This window comes from Dipteris shenzhenensis, chromosome 25, assembly GCF_047967505.1.
Source record: "Dipteris shenzhenensis isolate YYH24624 ecotype China chromosome 25, Dip_SZ_1.0, whole genome shotgun sequence".
NCBI lineage: Eukaryota > Viridiplantae > Streptophyta > Polypodiopsida > Gleicheniales > Dipteridaceae > Dipteris > Dipteris shenzhenensis.
Window position 1 is genome coordinate 27,165,866 of NC_141620.1, and position 18,546 is coordinate 27,184,411.

The 18,546-nt window shown below is 44.2% G+C and overlaps 1 protein-coding gene across 1 annotated transcript in view; it reads left to right on the forward strand.

Moving 5' to 3' along the window:
• Positions 1 to 3,363, forward strand: part of LOC147885682 (uncharacterized) — a 145,385-nt gene extending 142,022 nt beyond the window's left edge. The window contains exon 6 of the mRNA XM_087396193.1: positions 3,274 to 3,363. Within this exon, the coding sequence (XP_087252319.1) occupies positions 3,274 to 3,363 (90 nt within the window). The remainder of the gene's footprint in view (positions 1 to 3,273) is intronic.
• Positions 3,364 to 18,546: the final 15,183 nt, after the last annotated feature.

Sequence of the window (18,546 nt, forward strand, 5' to 3'; positions counted from 1 at the left end):
ACTTTGCATCCAATTTCCTATGATGATCATCATGTAGGTGGGCATATGCTATGCAACCAAATATGTGGAGATGCCCAATGTGTGGCTTGTGTCTAGTGAATGCTTCATAGGGTGTCATACCCTATATCGGTTTGGTAGGAAGCCGATTAAGCAAATAGTTTGCATTCACTATTGCTTCTGCCCAATACTAATTCGAAAGATGCTTCTCACTAATCATTGCTCTAGCACTGTCTACTAAAGTACCATTCTTCCTTTCAGCTCTTGCATTCTGCTAAGGAGTATCTACACAAGTGAATTGTCTTTGAATGACGTGACTTCTGCAGAAGTTCATGAATGCTGAAGACATGTATTCACCTCCTCTATCTCATCTCATGACTTTGATCTTTTTGCCTATCTGGTTTTCTACCATGGCTTTGAATTCTTAAAATATGGAAAAGATTTCAGATTTGTCTTTTAGAAAGTAGACCCAACAATATCTGCTATAATCATTGATGAAAGTCAAGAAGTAAAGTGAACCATTGATGATGCGGGTGTAGGCATAACCCCATACATTTGTATGTATCAAATCAATAATACCTCGTGCTTGAGAGGTGCTTTTGCCAAACTTGGTTCACTTTTATTTGCCGAAGCAGCATGCTTCGCAACATTTTTCAAGAAATTGTAGCTTAGGAATCCCAATTGCCATATTCTAATTCTTGAGATCTAACAAGCTCTTGAAATTGACATGACCATATCTTTGCCATTTTGTAGATAGCGGCATCTATTGCGGTTGAGCTAACATGGAATGCATATCTCGTACTATAGCTATTGGGATATGTGTGATCAAGGGCTTGCTAGGTGCATGTGTGCATTCACTAGTAGCCATATGGTTGTGTATGTGTGTGTAGAAGAGGCACACTTAGTCCCATAGGCAATCACACAGGTGATGATGTAATGCAAAGGCACCCACATGGGGTGGTGCCTATGATTGTGGAGTTCCTACGATTTAGGAGTTACCTCCATTGATGTAGGAGAGGTGCCACTAATTTAGGACACCCTCTCTCCATTTCTATAAAAGAGGGACTTCCATCTCAAATGAATCGAAAACCCATTTGAATATGTCATGTGTTCTCACTCACCTTCATGAGGAAGCTCTCCTCTCTCCCCAAGTTCCAACATTTGGTTTTAGAGCAGCATGATCCTTCTTGGGCCACTAGCCATCTCCTAAGCTTGCCACATCATCATCTTCTCCACCCTCCATCTTCTTCCATATTTCATTTTCTTTCTCTTCAAAACTTGCTAAGCTTACTTCTCCCACTACACATGACCATTGTTCAAATCCTCTAAGCTGTAGACTCTTCTCATATGGGTGACCCTCTAGATGCAAGAAATTAGTCGGATATTGCCTGTACGCATAGTGCTGACACAAAGTTCACTCATCGAATAATTGCATAATTCTGTTGACAGAAAAGAAAGATATCTAATTACTTAAAGCCACAGTTGGGTGACGTCATAAGGTGTCTTTAATGTAAATTTGAGACCATTTTGTCCTCTGAGCAAGGATAATTCCAAAAAAATACAATTAGGTTTCCATAGCTTCTCCTAGGTGAAATAGTGTCTCATTGCACCTCTTATTACTGGTAGCCCCATTCTAGTATACTAGTTTTATTTTTGCCTTAAAATCCCCCTCAGTTCATGTTTTATGCATGTGAATTGCACCCTCCAATCTACCTTGGTTTCTACTAGCAGAATTCTTCAAATTTTGGTCAAAGGGTGTTGACCATGTTGAGATATCGAGCTCCACTCGCGATATGCCAGGGTGACCGTTGTGCATTTATGTCACCGACTTGTTAGTTGCAAATGTGGTGTTATGGATTAAAATTGTCTAAGGAAAAAAAGCATTAATATGTATGTGTGTTTGTATATGTGGCCATAGTATAATAAAATATGGTGTGCATAGGGCCCAAGGTTGAGGTGGCAGGGCATGACCATGTGCCACCCTTCCATGTAAGAGGACCCATAAGGTGTGTTGTACATAATCCATGATAGTAATATTATAAAATGCAAGGTGGCATGGCTCCTCCATGTGCCACCCCTCCACCTAGGATGCATTAAGTGAGATATGGCTCAAAGTCCATGGAAGAAGCAATATAAAATGGGTGGAGATGGCTATTATATTGAGTTATTCCCTCCATATGAGATAGGCCCATGTGGGGGAGGTATAGAAGGACCAAGAGAGCTAGTTAAATAATGGGGAAAGTAGGATGAGGTGGCAAGATTCCTTGTGCCAACCCTCCACTTGTCCTCCTAGAGGTTTGAACATATTATAAAATTGGAAAGAGACCAAGGGAGTATCATAGACTTGAGATATGGGGCTTGATTTATGTGGAAAATTGAGGCAAAGGGTTGTCGCACACAATTGAGAGTGCGTACCCACCTAGCCCACATGGGAGACTTTTCCACACACACCATGCATGTGGGAGGATACATTAATGTGGAGAGACCCCCTCTTTTGGCTATAAAAGGAAGGGGCTTTTCCCTCGGGGGGGTCACTCATCATATGTAACCCTATCACGTGAGTTCAACAGAAGGATATTTTTTATTTCTAAAATTTACAGAAATAAATATACATAAGGGACTATTTAAATTAGTTTTGGAAAAAATTTACAGATTTGTATAGAAAAGGGGTACATTTTATTAATGAAAAAATTTACAGATAAGGGATTTTAAATATAGGCCTTGAACGCACGTGATATAGAGGGTTTATACATAGTGACCCCCCTGAGGCTTTTCCTTGATGGGACACGCTCATTCTTGTAAAGCCACCTAGCTAGTATTTTGATATTTCCCTCTCATCCCTTCTTTCCAATAAAGTATGGATCACTTCCCTTGATGTCTACATCTCAACATTCCTCTTCCTATCATGTACATGCTTCTCTTCCCCCTCTCCCTTTCCCCTTGTGTCATAGCCTCCCTTTTCCTTCCCTCCACTTCTAATTCCTTGTTCACCCCTATGACATCCCTTTGCCCTCGTGATCTCCTTTTCTCTATGGCCTTTGAGCGTAGCCATACTTAGTCTCTAGCCTCTGATCTCGATAACTTTTCCGGCTAAAAGTTTTGGTGTGGCTGCTGGGATATGAATCTCCATGGCTGGTGGCGAATCTTCTATTCATACGGGTTACATCAACAAAACTATACCATCTGTGCTCTTTCTAAGCTATCACGCATGCATTCGATTCGTGCGTCTCCTGCGCAACTGTTCTCTGGACTGTTGCGACTTCTGGTTGTGGACAGTTTTCTGCGCTCACCTGCGTGACAGTTCTTTGGACTGCTGCGACTTCTGGTTGCGGACAGTTTTCTGCTGCGACTTCTAGTTGTGGATAGTTTTCTTCTTCTTCTCTTTCTCTTTCTCTTCTCCTTCTCCTCTCCTCTCCTCTCTTTTCATTAAAGAGTAGGATTGGAACCCAAGACCTCCCCCTTCACAAAAGAAAGTCTTACCATTGGGCCAACAAGTTGGAAGTGGTAAAAATGTAATGATTTTTGTTCATATATTGAAATTGCGGGAGCTGTAACTCTCTAACCATAAGGAGTTTGCTCTTGTTGTAAAAAGCAAAAATATTTCATTTTATGTGCTCTATCCACTTCTCTTGCTAGATCGCCAATTCAGAACTTCTCCAAGCTCACTTCACGAACGCACGCCTCACGAGAAGGGTGGACATTTATGTCACTTCTCGACACGTTTAAGGAATTGGTGCCTGTTCCTCTGCACCTTATGGCTACCAATGCACGAGATGTCTTCCTTGATCTTCATGTCGACCTTCAACGGCTGATTGTCCAGTGCATTATTGATGGTGATGACGGGTGGAATGACACACCATGGATGATTCATGGTGACAAACTACTGATACGCTGGGAGGATTTTGACTTTACTTGTACTCATTGTGCAGTGATCGAACTACTTGCTGCTTCAGAGGTAATCAAAACGGTTTCCTTCTTCGAAGGGTGGGATGCTCGCCAAGCTTGGGGGGAGATTTGGTGCATCTGCTTGTTGATTCCTGTGGAAAAGCTCGTCCTGAATGGTTTATTCACAATCTCATTACAAAGGTTTCTAGGCCTTGGCTATGGTTGGTAATGTTTCGACCAAGGAATCCATTTGTACCTAATCAGCCTTTTGTGCCTCATTTCGAGCTTCAAATTGTAATTCTTTTTGGGCTTAAGATAAACTATCAACAAAGAATTGCAAGTTTATTTGGTGCTGAACGTTTGGCTTAAGTGTTGAATTCTCCCCACCCTCTCCTCCTACCTATCTTGGACTACCGAGAAACTTGGGATGTCCGAATTCTCATCTTGGTGTGATGACATCTTGGATTCTTCAATTTGATGGAGCTTACAAACCTTCGACCAAGGCGGCTGGCGTGGGGGTGAAGCTCACTTCACCGGGTGGTGAGGAGTTTTGTTACAGCAAGTCTTCGCCCGCAAGTGCTTGCAATCAAGCTGAGTACTCGGCGCTCATTTTTGGGCTACAAAAGGCACAAGAACATCATGCCAAGCAATTGGAGGTGCAAGGAGATTCTCAACTAGTGTGTGAACAAGTTAGTGGAAGGTGGAAGGTGTGGAGCAAAGGCTTGGTTCCACGACATCAACAAGCCTTGGAACTTTGCAACCAGTTTGAAGAGGTGAAAATTCAGCATATCCCTCGAGCTCGAAATCTTGTTGCTGATTTCTTGGCACGTGAAGCTTGTATTTCAATCACGCATGACGCGAGTGGAAGCGCCACCCCAACAACGCCGCAAGCCACAAAGGAGGGTGATCATTTGTAAGGAATGCAAAGGTTGTGGTCATCATGAAACTAAGTGTTGGGCCTACTTGATACGAGTTCACCGACTTCGGCAGACCATCAGGAGGGTTCTCAAGGACATTGCTCAAAAGAAGGATGCCAGACTGCACACCCCTTGAAGAAATAGAATGGCGACTACAAGAACTGGAAGAAGCTGAAGGTGATGTGCAAGCTCTCCAACTGTTGACATTTGTCATGGCATTCTTGTTTGCCTTGATGAACAACCTCATGCGATGCCGCACCTCTAACCCTCGCGTGTAATGATCAAAGTGATATTATGAGGATTGGTCCTTTTAAGATTGTCTATGTGCTATTCTATGCTGAAGATTCTTCTCGTGTAATATTTCACACTACTCCAGTCACACCCTACCCTGCCTATGTGTGCCTTTTGGATGTATCTTCACCCGATTTTCAATTCAAGCTTCCTCTTACTATTGTTCGTCCATAGATAAGCCACTCTTTTCCATCTTCCAAGCATGGCTGACATTCCCGTGTTTTGTGGATGGGTAGAAGAAAATCCAAATGAGTATCTTGTGGCTTTCAAGCGCCGTTGTGTTTCTTTCAACTTTCTTACTGAAGACAGATGGCTATTGGTTCTCCCCACATTTCTAGAAGGTTTGGCTCAAGTGTGGTATGAGAAGCAAACCGAAGATGTTCACCAAAGCTGGCCAAGGTTGACAGCAGCAATGATTGAGTATTTCGGCAAAGAAGAGGAGCCGGAGAATGTGTACCTGCAGGTGGCAAATTTGAAGCAGTCAGAAGGTGAGATGGCGCGTCGATATGTGGATCGAGCGGCCGTGCTCCTGGACCGTTTGATTGCCACACAGGAGGACAATGCCGGGTTTCGAGCTGGAATGACTCAACATGTGCTGGGCTACCTTGTAGCAGGAGCGAGTGATGAATTTCGCCTCAAGCTTAAATGGGAGAATCCAGAAACTATGGTGCTAGCACATGAGATTGCTTAAAAGTTTGACAAAGTTCAGTCTGACCCCGCTTCAAAGAAGATGATTGTCCCTCCGCATCCCCCTCCATTCCTGCAACAACAACCTGGGGGGTCTAACTCAGGGGCATACCCCCACCCCTCATCAGGGATGTATCCACTGCCTCCACCTCAAATGTATGGTCCTCCCTTAGATGCTTACCCTCAACAAGGTGGATATCCTCATCCTCCGCCTCGAAGATTTCCCCAGCCTCGCCCACGAGCTCCCCTCCTCTCTACTCCCGTGGCCCCTCCAACTAAAGAGGCCCCCCCTGCAACAGAACCTGGAGTCAATGACCTAGCCAAGGCCCTGAATGATCTTCGGCTTGAAATGGTGGGCATCAGATATCAAGCCAACCACCCTCCAAGAGATCGTGCTAATGTTGTATGCTACGAGTGCCACCAGAAGGGTCATTATCGCACATAATGCCCCAATATTCCAAGGGTGAATCTTCTAAGTGAGTCCGGCACTGAGGATTCTGATGTGGAGATCCTTGATCTTGGGAAAAGAACTCGTGCTACCTCGGACCCCTCTCCAAACCGTGGACCGGGCCGCCCCAAGAAGAAGGTGTCCTTCTCAGAGCCCTCAGATGCTGAGATGGCAGACCCACCAACAGAAAAGAGTAAAAGATCTCGCAGGAGTAAGTGGACACCCTCGGATTTTCCCATCGGCTCAGGGCAAGAGGACTATTCGGTCGTTCAGGACCTTGCTCATCGGTCTTTGAGCATCACACTCCCTCAACTAATAGCATTAAGTCCTAAGGTGAGACGTGAGCTGCAGCAAGGTCTCTCAACAAGGAAGAGCAAGAAAAAGGGAAAGGTACGAGAGGTATCTTCTATCTCTGAAGAAATTGATCGGCACCCACACACAGTAGATGTCATCATAGATAATTGCCGTGTCAAAAATGTGTGTGTTGATGGGGGAGCTGCATGTAATATCATGGTGCCCCGCATCATGAAGAAATTGAATTTGAAATGTACAAGGCGTTCCTCCACTCGAATCAAGGTAGCAGATGGTCGACGACTCTCCACCATGGGAGTCATTGAGGATTTGCCCATCACTGTCAATGGGTTGACCACCACTATCAATTTCTATGTAGTGGACATTGAAGATACAGGCAGAAGTTACCCAGCCATACTCGGGAGACCATGGTTGAGAAAAAGTGATGCAGTCAGCTATTGGAAGATAGGACACATGTCTTTTGGTGCTTCCAAGGAGAAGATCCCGGTGCAACCTGGTGCCATGGAACCGGAAGAAGAAGAGGAGCATGACAGTGATACTCTCTCATCCTCAGTGTCTGAGTCCATGGAAGAATCAGACGGGGGGGAGGAATTCTCAGAGGAGGAAGTTTACATGATGGGGGTGTCTCCGACCCTGCCACCTGCAGAAAAGATAACAGCTAGTCCTCAACAGCTCGAATCAATGCTTTCTCAAGACCTCACTCCAGGTGAGAAAGATGAGTTTCTTGAAATGTTCAAAGATTTCCCTGACCTCTTTGCAACTAGCTACCACCACCTTCGCCATGTGACTGCCATAGAGCACAAGATAGAGCTGAAGCCTGATGCAAAGCCTGTGGCTCAGAAGTATCGGAGATTAGGGCCCCTGCAGACCGATGCATTGCGCTCAGAGTTGCAGAAGCTTGTAGAGGCTGGGTTTATTGTTCCGGTTCACAATACTGAATGGGTTTCACCAGTGGTAGTCATCCCAAAGAAAAACAACAAGTGGCGGGTCTGCATCGACTATAAGAAGCTCAATGCTGCCACCAAGAGGGATCATCATCCTCTACCCTTTCAAGACCTCATTCTTGAGAAGGTAAGTGGTCATGAGATGTATACTTTCTGTGATGGTTACTTTGGGTTTTATCAAATCAGAATTGCCGAGGAAGATGTGCTGAAAACCACATTTGCCACACCCTGGGGGACATTTGTGTTCAAAGTAATGCCATTTGGCCTCACCAATGCTCCTGCCACCTTTCAAAGATTTATGCAGATGGTGTTTGCTCCTTATTTGGGGGATTTCTTGGAGGTGTTTTTAGATGATTTCTGTATATTCTCATCACGAAAGGAGCACCTCATGAAGGTTAGATTGGCCTTCCAGAGGGTCAATGATGCAAATGGCAGTCTCAACCCTGAGAAATGCACCATTGGAGCCACACAAGGGAGGTTATTAGGACATGTTGTCTCATCCGAGGCATCAAGCCGGACCCCGAGAAGGTAGAAGCCATCCTCAAGCTCTCCCCACCTACAACCAAACGTCAGGTACGCTCATTTGTCAATCTAGCAGGATACTATCGCCGCTTCATTGATCAATATGCTGCTTTGACACGGCCCATGACTATGCTATTAAAAGATGGGGTTGATTTTTCTTGGGATGAGGATTGTGATCATGGGTTTGCACAAATCAAGAATGCTCTAGCTTCAGAACCCATTCTACGCAATCCAGACTAGTCAAAGACCTTCTATATCAATCCTGGGTTTGGTGAGTACACTCTGGCAGGTATTCTTCTCCAGCAAGGGGAGGATCGGTTCATGTATCCCGTTCGATTTGCTTCTCGACAATTGCTCGACACTGAGCGACGCTATTCAGAGGCTTACAAGCATGCCTTGTCTTTGGTGTTTTGCATTGAGAAATTTAAGTATTATGTGGCTGGAAGGCCCTTCTTTATACTCACTGACACTGGTCTTGCAAAGCAGGTTCTTCAATCACCAAATCCCATGGGCCGGTTGGCCAAGTGGTTGGCAGTTCTACAAGAATATGATTTTTCTTTCAAAATTGTAAAAGGGGGTTGTTCCAACTTGAAGAATGCTTTGATTGATTTAGAGGAGTGCCTTGATGTAACCCTGGTAGCAGCCATAGAAGTTGGGAATCCTTGGTATGGTAGTATCTATAAGTTTTTGACCGCTTTCTCCTTTCCTTCAGAAAGTACAAGCTATGAGAGAAAGAAGATCCGCAGAGATAGTAGGCGCTACACCCTCCTTGATGGGGTGTTGTACCGTCAAGGCATGGATGGGGTACTCAGACAGGCCATTGATGCAGATGAAGTGCCGAAGGTATTGAAGCATTATCATGATGGATTTTGTGGAGGCCACTATGCCAGTGACTATACAGCTAAGAAGATTTTACATGCTGGATACTATTGGCCGACATTGTTCAAGGATGTCACTTTGCATTGCAAAACCTGTGAACCATGTCAATTCTTCGGTAGGAAGGATTTGCATCCCGGGCAACATCACCCAGTGATTTCCATCCATCCGTTTCAGAAGTGGGGCATAGATTTTGTCGGACCCTTGCCCATGACTGCCCGCAAAAAGAAGTATCTTTTGGTAGCCACTCAGTATGTCACTAAGTGGGCTGAAGCTATCGCCCTCTCTGCTGCAAATGGCAAGGCAGTTTCAAATTTCATCTTTGAACGTATCTGCACAAGGTTTGGGACACCCATGGAGATAGTCTCTGACCATGGGACTCCATTCTTAAATGAAGCAGTGGAGTTACTCATGGATCGCATGGGCATTGATCATCACACTTCTAGCATCTATTACCCAGCATCCATGGGTCAAACAGAGCGGACCAATGGCCTCCTTTGTAAAACCATGGGAAAAATGGCTGCAGGGAATAGGAGTCAATGGGATCAGAAGGTCACTGAAGCCGTGTGGGCTTACAACATCACTCACAAAACATCTACAGGTCACACCCCTTTTGAGTTGGTGTATGGTACTGAGGCAGTTTTACCACTAGAGATAGAGATTCCGGCCTTGAGATTGGCACAGGAACAGAGGATGACAGAAGATGAACATGTAGAGGCCAGATTGGTACAACTTGAGAAGTTAGATGAGACCCGACGCCATGCACTACACCAAACAGAGATCCAAAAGAATCGACAAAAGGCCCGATTGGATGCTAAGATTCGCAAGGGATGGGTAAGACACTTTGCTGAGGGGGATGTTGTGCTATGCTTTGATAACAGATTGGACCACCAAATGGATAAGAAGTTTCTGCCACTGTGGGCTCGTCCATACAAAGTCATCAAAGAACGTAGCAATGGGTCTGTACAAGTTTAGGAGCTGCATGAACCATATGGCAAGAAGGTGATCAACAAGCGTTACCTCAAGCCTTTCTTTGTGCGTGATGGTCCCAGGCATGGAAATGCTGTGCATTCCCTGCCTGGGGGGGGAACTGTTATGGATAAAATTGTCTAAGGAAAAAAAGCATTAATATGTGTGTGTGTTTGTATATGTGGCCATAGTATAATAAAATATGGTGTGCATAGGGCCCAAGGTTGAGGTGGCAGGGCATGACCATGTGCCACCCTTCCATGTAAGAGGACCCATAAGGTGTGTTGTACATAATCCATGATAGTAATATTATAAAATGCAAGGTGGCATGGCTCCTCCATGTGCCACCCCTCCACCTAGGATGCATTAAGTGAGATATGGCTCAAAGTCCATGGGAGAAGCAATATAAAATGGGTGGAGATGGCTATTATATTGAGTTATTCCCTCCATATGAGATAGGCCCATGTGGGGGAGGTATAAAAGGACCAAGAGAGCTAGTTAAATAATGGGGAAAGTAGGATGAGGTGGCAAGATTCCTTGTGCCAACCCTCCACTTGTCCTCCTAGAGGTTTGAACATATTATAAAATTGGAAAGAGACCAAGGGAGTATCATAGACTTGAGATATGGGGCTTGATTTATGTGGAAAATTGAGGCAAAGGGTTGTCGCACACAATTGAGAGTGCGTACCCACCTAGCCCACATGGGAGACTTTTCCACACACACCATGCATGTGGTGGGAGGATACATTAATGTGGAGAGACCCCCTCTTTTGGCTATAAAAGGAAGGGGCTTTTCCTTGATGGGACACGCTCATTCTTGTAAAGCCACCTAGCTAGTATTTTGATATTTCCCTCTCATCCCTTCTTTCCAATAAAGTATGGATCACTTCCCTTGATGTCTACATCTCAACATTCCTCTTCCTATCATGTACATGCTTCTCTTCCCCCTCTCCCTTTCCCCTTGTGTCATAGCCTCCCTTTTCCTTCCCTCCACTTCTAATTCCTTGTTCACCCCTATGACATCCCTTCGCCCTCGTGATCTCCTTTTCTCTATGGCCTTTGAGCGTAGCCATACTTAGTCTCTAGCCTCTGATCTCGATAACTTTTCCGGCTAAAAGTGGTTGGTACACTGCCCACGAATAATAGCTGGATGATAGCTATCCTTATCTACTCTAGTTTGTGGCTCAGTTAGTATGCCACCTTAGTTAGTTGAGTTTGGTTTGAGACCCACATATAGGGTTCTTCTATTTCTTTGTACTTGAGTTCTTTTGGCTTTCACAACTAAGAAGAGGAAAACTGTTTTAAGCCTCCACCTTTGTGTGTATTCCCCCATTATGCATGTGAGAAAGCTGCAAGTGATACTCCTTCCCTCTCTCCCACTATCTTCACATGGTATCAGAGCCTTGTTCATGGTAAGGAGCTCAAGAAAGCAAACCAAGTTCACGGTGTCCTGGTAAGAGGACCAGTGTTGCTTTCCTATTTCGAGTTTGGGAGCAAATCTTTGCAGGTAGCACAACCAGAAGTGCAAGAGTGCACTGTCTCAGATTGAGACGCCCTTCGTGGTGTGACTTTATTTTTCTGATTCGAGGCCATTTCGGGGCCCGTTTTGAAGGCGGAAGTTCTTTGCAGGCACTCAGAAAAAGGCCCTGTTTTGGCTGTGCGACCACTGCTTGGCTAGTCGATGAAAAGTTGCCGCAGAAATTGCATCGTATGACTATGTGCAGAGATATTGGGAGTTGCAAAATCATGCTTGTTGCCTGTTGATGCAAAATCATCACTAGGAAGTGACTGTGTGGTGAAATACCACTTTTGTCAGTTTTGCAGATCTGCCCATGTGAGGCAAAAGCTCTGTTTTTTGCAGTGACAGAATATTTTGTAGTGTTTTGTAATGGCATCTGATTCTCTTTCACAGATTGTCATTGAAAAGCTTGACAAGAACAACTTCCAGGCATGGAAGTTTAGAATGATGAATTTCCTTATGGGAAAAGGCTATTGGGAGTTCATTATAGGAAATGAAGAAGAACCTGTTCTTCCTAATGTTCCCAATCAACAGGAAATGCAAGCATTTAAAGGATGGCATGAGAGAGCTATAAAAGTTATGCATTGGCTGTTTATCAGTATTTCAGACTCTATGATTGTGCATATTCAGGATGCAAGTATGCCAAAGGAGGCATGGGATACTTTGGCAAAAATGTACAGCACAAATACGCAAGCCAGGAAAATGCAGCTCAAACAGGAGTTGCACAATTTGCAGAGAGAAAATTTGAGCATAAATGACTACCACATGAAGGTGAAGAAAATTACAGATGCACTTGCTTCCATTGGGTCACCAGTGGGAGATGATGATCTAGTTTCTGTGACCTTGAATGGTCTAGGAAAGGATTATGCACAGTTCCGGACATCCATTGCCATCCGTGAAAAATTTCCTGATTTTGAAGAGTTCTTTGCTCTTCTAATTTCTGAAGAGCAGAGAAATGGGGGTGCATCTTCTTCAGGAGGAACTTCAAAAAAAGAAACTATCTTCTACTCAAATGCTGGAAGAAGTAGAGGCAGAGGTAGAATAGGCCGATCTGCAGGCCGTGGTAGAAATCAAAATATGTAGCAAACTCAAGAAAACCAGTCCTATACAGGAGGACGTGGTAACTCTAGAGGCAGGGGGAGCCAAAGAGGCCGTGGTGGATGGTAGAGAGGCCAAAATGCAAACAGCAATGTTGAATGCTACTATTGTGGTAAAATGGGTCATATGGCTAAGGACTGCTACAAAAAGCAGAATGACATTATGAATGGAAAATTGCAGCAAGGCAATTATGCATCTTCCAGTAGATAGGTGATGACAGAAATGAGCATCTATTTATGGTGCAGCATATGACCAATTCTATGACAAGTGCAGAAGAACGAAATGATGTGTGGTATGTTGACTCAGGTGCATCAAACCACATGACAGGTCATGCAGAATGGATGCAAGATGCAAGGAAAATGGAAAAGCTAGGATTTGTGGAGATTGGTGATGATACTACACATCCTATTGTGCAGATTGGTAAAATTCCTTTGTCTATGCAGGATGGGAAAAAGAAATACCTGTCCGATGTATTTCATGTCCTGAACATCACCAAGAACCTAGTTTCTATTGGTCAAATGGTTGAGCAGGGCTTGCAAGTCAGATTTAATCCTCATGGATGCTTTGTTGAGGATATGAAAAATAACGGTCGCTTGATAGCAAAAGGAAAGAAGAAGGGGAGGATGTTTACGTTGGATGCAGACATGCCTGAATTGAGTGCAGCAATGTTTGCACATGGGACCGATGTAGTTGCAGATATTGATATCTGGCACAAACGCATTGGTCATGTTAATATACAGCGACTTAAATCAATGCAAGCCCAAAATATTATTGCAGGATTGCCTAAAGTCCAGGTTGCAGAAATGCACAAGGTTTGTGAAGCCTGTCAATTTGGAAAACAGGCAAGGAAACATTTTCCTAGGTATGTTCAAGAGAGTAAAAAGCCATTGGAATTAATCCACTTTGATGTGTGGAATACTAAAGCTGCATCTATTGGAGGCTATCACTATTTTGTCACATTTATTGATGACTTCAGCAGAAAACTTTGGGTGTATTTTATGAAAAAGAAAAGTGAAGTGTTTGGGCACTTCAAAGCTTTTAAAGATATGGTTGAAAAAGAAACAGGCTTGCAAATAAAATGCCTAAGGTCAGATGGAGGGGGAGAGTACCTCTCAAATGAGTTTGCAAGGTTCCTGCAGGAGCATGGTATAAAGCAACAATATTCATGCAGTCATACCCCACAGCAAAATGGAATTGCAGAAAGGAAAAACAGGCATATTGGAGAGGTATCTCGGGCCATGCTAAATGAAAAATATCTACTAGATTATTATTGGGCTGAAGCAGTTGCTACAGCAGTTTACATAATCAACAAGACTCCCACTGCAACAATACATGGCATGATGCCAGAGGAGATGTATACTGGTAGGAAACCAGACATTTCTCATTTGAAAATTTTTGGTTACATTGCCTATGTTCATGTGCCAGATGAGTTGAGGTCCAAGTTGGATCCAAAAGCTGAGAAGTGCATCTTTATTGGTTATTCTCTGTAGCAGAAAGGGTATAGATGCTATAACCCTTCTACACGTAAGTTCACAGTGAGCAGAGATGTTGTTTTTTATGAGATGAGCAGCTGGTATAAACCAGTAAATGTAATGATTGATGTAGATGCACAAAATGGTAATGCTGCATAGAATTCACAGCAGCAATCACAAAATATTAGTGGACCTGGAGTGTCCTCTAGCAATGGTTCACATACTTCGCCATGGACAGGCAGATTGAGATCAGGAGAATCTCCTCAAAGCAATGTAGAGAGTGGTATGCAGGTATCACGAAAAGGAAAAGAGAAGGTAGATCAGCCCATGTTTGATGAAAAAGAATGCAAGTACCCGGAAAAAGTGAAAAAAGTAAGGCTCCGCTTATCCTTTCTCTTCAGCTCTTGGTTGCTTCAATGAAATGAGGAGAGAGTGAGAATGAATGAATGAATGGAAAGAAGAGTATATATAAGAAAAACTAGCCCACTCCTCCTACGCATAAATTTTCAAAAAAGAGAGGGAAATTTGAATTCATTATAAATTTGAATTCAAATTTGTGTTCAACATTCTTCTTATACTTTCTTCTCGTACGTTCCTTCCTTTTGTTCAACATTCATCTTGATACTTTCTTCTCATAAGTCCCTTTCATCCTTCTCGTAAGTCAAATCTTATTTGTCGCTCTTGCTCATGATAGTAAGTCAAATCTTATTTGTCGCTCTTGCTTGTGATAGTAATCTTATTTGAGCAAGAATCTTATTTGTCGCTCTTGCTCGTGATAGTAAGTCAAATCTTATTTGAGCAAGAATCTTATTTGTCGCTCTTGCTCGTGATAGTTCTACTCTTAGTTGTAAGAATTCAAATTTGTGTTCAACATTCTTCTTGATACTTTCTTCTAGTAAGTCCCTTTCATTCTTTTCCTAAGTCAAATCTTATTTGTCGCTCTTGTAAGAATTCGACCTCTCTCCCTCTACTCCCTTGTTTCTCTCTCCCTCACTCTCTCTCTCTCTCCCATACCTTCCCCCCTCACTCTCTCTCTCTTTCTCTCTCCCTCCCCTCACTCTCTCTCTCTCTTTCTCTCTCCCTCCCCTCACTCTCTCTCTCACTCCCCTCCCTCCTCTCCCCTCTCTCTCCTTTGGCTCCCTCCTCTCCTCTCCCTCTCTCTCTCTCTCTCTCTCTCTCTCTCTCTCTCTCTCTCTCCCCTCTCTCTCCTTCTGCTCCCCTCCCCCCCTCCCTCCCTCCCTCGACCCTGCCCTCCCCCCCTCCCCTCCCCTCCCTCCGCCGCCAGAACCCCTCTCCCCCCCCTCCCCCCCTCTCCCTCCATCCACCCCTCGACCCCTCCCCCCCCTCCCCCCCCCTCCCGCCACTCCCCCCACCCCCTCCCTTCCGCTCCCCTTCGCTCTCGCTCCCCCCTCCTGCCCCTCCCCCTCCCCCCGCTCCCGCTCCCCCCCCTCCCCCTCCCTCTGCTCCGCTCCTCTAGGGGACCCCCCCACCCCCTCCCTTCCCCTCCCCCCTCTTGAGCCCACCCCTGCCCCTCCCTCCTGCCCCTGCCCCCCCCTCCCTCCCTCCCTCCCCCACCCAGCTCCCCTCCCCCCCCTCCCCCCTCTCCCTCCCTCGACCCCTCCCTCCCCTCCCCTCCGCTCCCCTCCCCCCCCACCCCCTCCGCTCCCGCTCCCCCCTCCCTCCCCTCTAAAAACAGTGTTTTATGCTTGATCGACAATGCAAAGCATATCTGATGGGCACAATACTTTGCACACACCTTCAACTAGGTGGAATTGACTTACATGCAAAGTGGCATTCCCATTGCATAAGTACTTGATCCGATAACACACCTGGCAGCGTGTTTTTTTATGGATGTGCATGACACTAAGGCAAAAATGGTATTTAATGCTCGATCGACCATGCAAAGCATATCTGATGGGAACAATCCTTTTCCTACACCTTAACCTAGGTGGTATTGAAATGTTCTCAAAGAGACACACCCATCCGATAAGTACTTGGTCAAATAACATACCTAAGGGCATGTTTTTTTGCGAATCTGCATATCACTATGATAAAAACGTTGTATAATGCGTAATCGACCATGAAGAGCATATCTGATGGTGACAATACTTTGCACGCATCTCAACCTAGTTGAAATGGACTTGTGTGCAAACTGGAGCCCCCATCCGATAAGTACTTGTTTGATTAACACACTTAGGACCGTGTTTTTTCATGGTTGTGCATGACACTAAGGCAAAAATGGTGTTTTATGCTTGATCGACAATGCAAAGCATATCCGATGGGCACAATACTTTGCACACACCTTCAACTAGGTGGAATTGACTTACATGGAAAGTGGCACACCCATCCCATAAGTGCTTGATCGATAACATACCTAGTAGTGTGTTTTTTTACGGATGTGCATGACACTAGAGCAAAAATAGTATTTAATGCTCGATCGACCATGCAAAGGATATCGGATGGGAACAACACTTTCCATATGCCTCAACCTAGGTGGTATTGAAATTTTAACAATGAGGCACACCCATCCGATAAGTACTTGTTCAGATAACACGTCTAAGGGCATGTTTTTTTGCGGATGTCCATATCACTAGGGTAAAAATGGTGTCTAATCCGTGATCGACCATGCAAAGCATATCCGATGGTGACAATACTTTGCACGCACCTCAACTTAGTTGAAATGGACTTGCGTGCAAAGTGGATCCCCCATCCGATAAGTACTTATTTGAATAACACACCTATGGCCATGTTTTTATATGGTTGTGCATGACACTAAGGCAAAAACGGTGTTTTATGCTTGATCGACAATGCAAAGCATATCCAATGGGCACAATACTTTGCACACACCTTAAACTAGGTGGAATTGACTTACATGCAAAGTGGCATTCCCATCGCATAAGTACTTGATCGGATAACACACCTAGCAGCGTGTTTTTTTATGGATCTACATGACACTAAGGCAAAAATGGTATTTAATGCTCGATCGACATGCAAAGCATATCCGATGGGCACAATACTTTTCCTACACCTTAACCTAGGTGGTATTGAAATGTTCTCAAAGAGGCACACCCATCCGATAAGTACTTGGTCAAATAACATACCTAAGGGCATGTTTTTTTGCGGATGTGCATATCACTACGGGAAAAACATTGTATAATGCGTAATCGACCATGCAGAGCATATCCGATGGTGACAATACTTTTCACGCATCTCAACCTAGTTGAAACGGACTTGCGTGCAAATTGGAGCCCCCAGTACTTGTTTGATTAACACACTTAGGACCGTGTTTTTTCATGGTTGTGCATGACACTGAGGCAAAAATAGTGTTTTATGTTTAATCGACAATGCAAAGAATATCCAATAGGCACAATACTTTGCACACACCTTCAACTAGGTGTAATTGACATACATGCAAAGTGGCACTCTCATCCCATAAGTGCTTGATCGGATAACATACCTAGCAGCATGTTTTTTTACGAATGTGCATGACACTAGAGAAAAAATAGTATTTAATGCTCGATCGACCATGCAAAGGATATCCAATGGGCACAACACTTTTTGTACATCTCAACCTAGGTGGTATTGAAATGTTCTCAAAGAGTAACACCCATCCGATAGTACTTGGTCAGATAACACACCTAAGGGCGTGTTTTTTTATGGATGTGCATATCACTAGAGAAAAAATGGTGTATAAGGCATGATCGACCATGCAAAGCATATCCAATGGTGACAATACTTTGCATACACCTCAAGGTAGTTGAAACGGACTTGCGTGCAAAGTGGAGTCCCCATCCGATAAGTACGTGTTTGAATAACACACCTAGGACTGTGTTTTTTCATGGTTGTGCATGACACTAAGGCAAAAATGGTGTTTTATTCTTAATCGACAATGCAAAGCATATCCGATGGGCACAATACTTTGCACACACCTTCAACTAGGTGGAATTGACTTACATGCAAAGTGGCATGCCCATCCCATAAGTGCTTGTTTGGATAACATACCTAGCAGCGTGTTTGTTTATGGATGTGCATGACACTAGAGCAAAAATAGTATTTAATGGTCGATCGACCATGCAAAGGATATCCGATGGGCACAACAATGTTTGTAGTTGAAACGGACTTGCGTGAAAAGTGGAGCCCCCATCCGATAAGTACTTGTTTGATTAACACACCTAGGACCGTGTTTTTTCATGGTTGTGCATGACACTAAGGCAAAAACGTTGTTTTATGCTTGATTGACAATGCAAAGCATATCTAATGGGCACAATACTTTGCACACACCTTCAACTAGGTGGAATTGACTTACATGGAAAGTGTCACTGCAATCCCATAAGTGCTTGATCGGATAACATACCTAGTAGCGTGTGTTTTTATGGATGTGCATGATACTAGAGCAAAAATAGTATTTATTGCTCGATCGATCATGCAAAGGATATCCGATGGACACAACACTTTTTGTACGCCTCAACCTAGGTGGTATTGGAATGTTCTCAAAGAGGCACACCCATCCGATAAGTACTTGGTCAGATAACACACCTAAGGGCATGTTTTTTTGCGGATGTGCATATCACTCGGGAAAAAATGGTGTATAATGCATGATTGACCATGA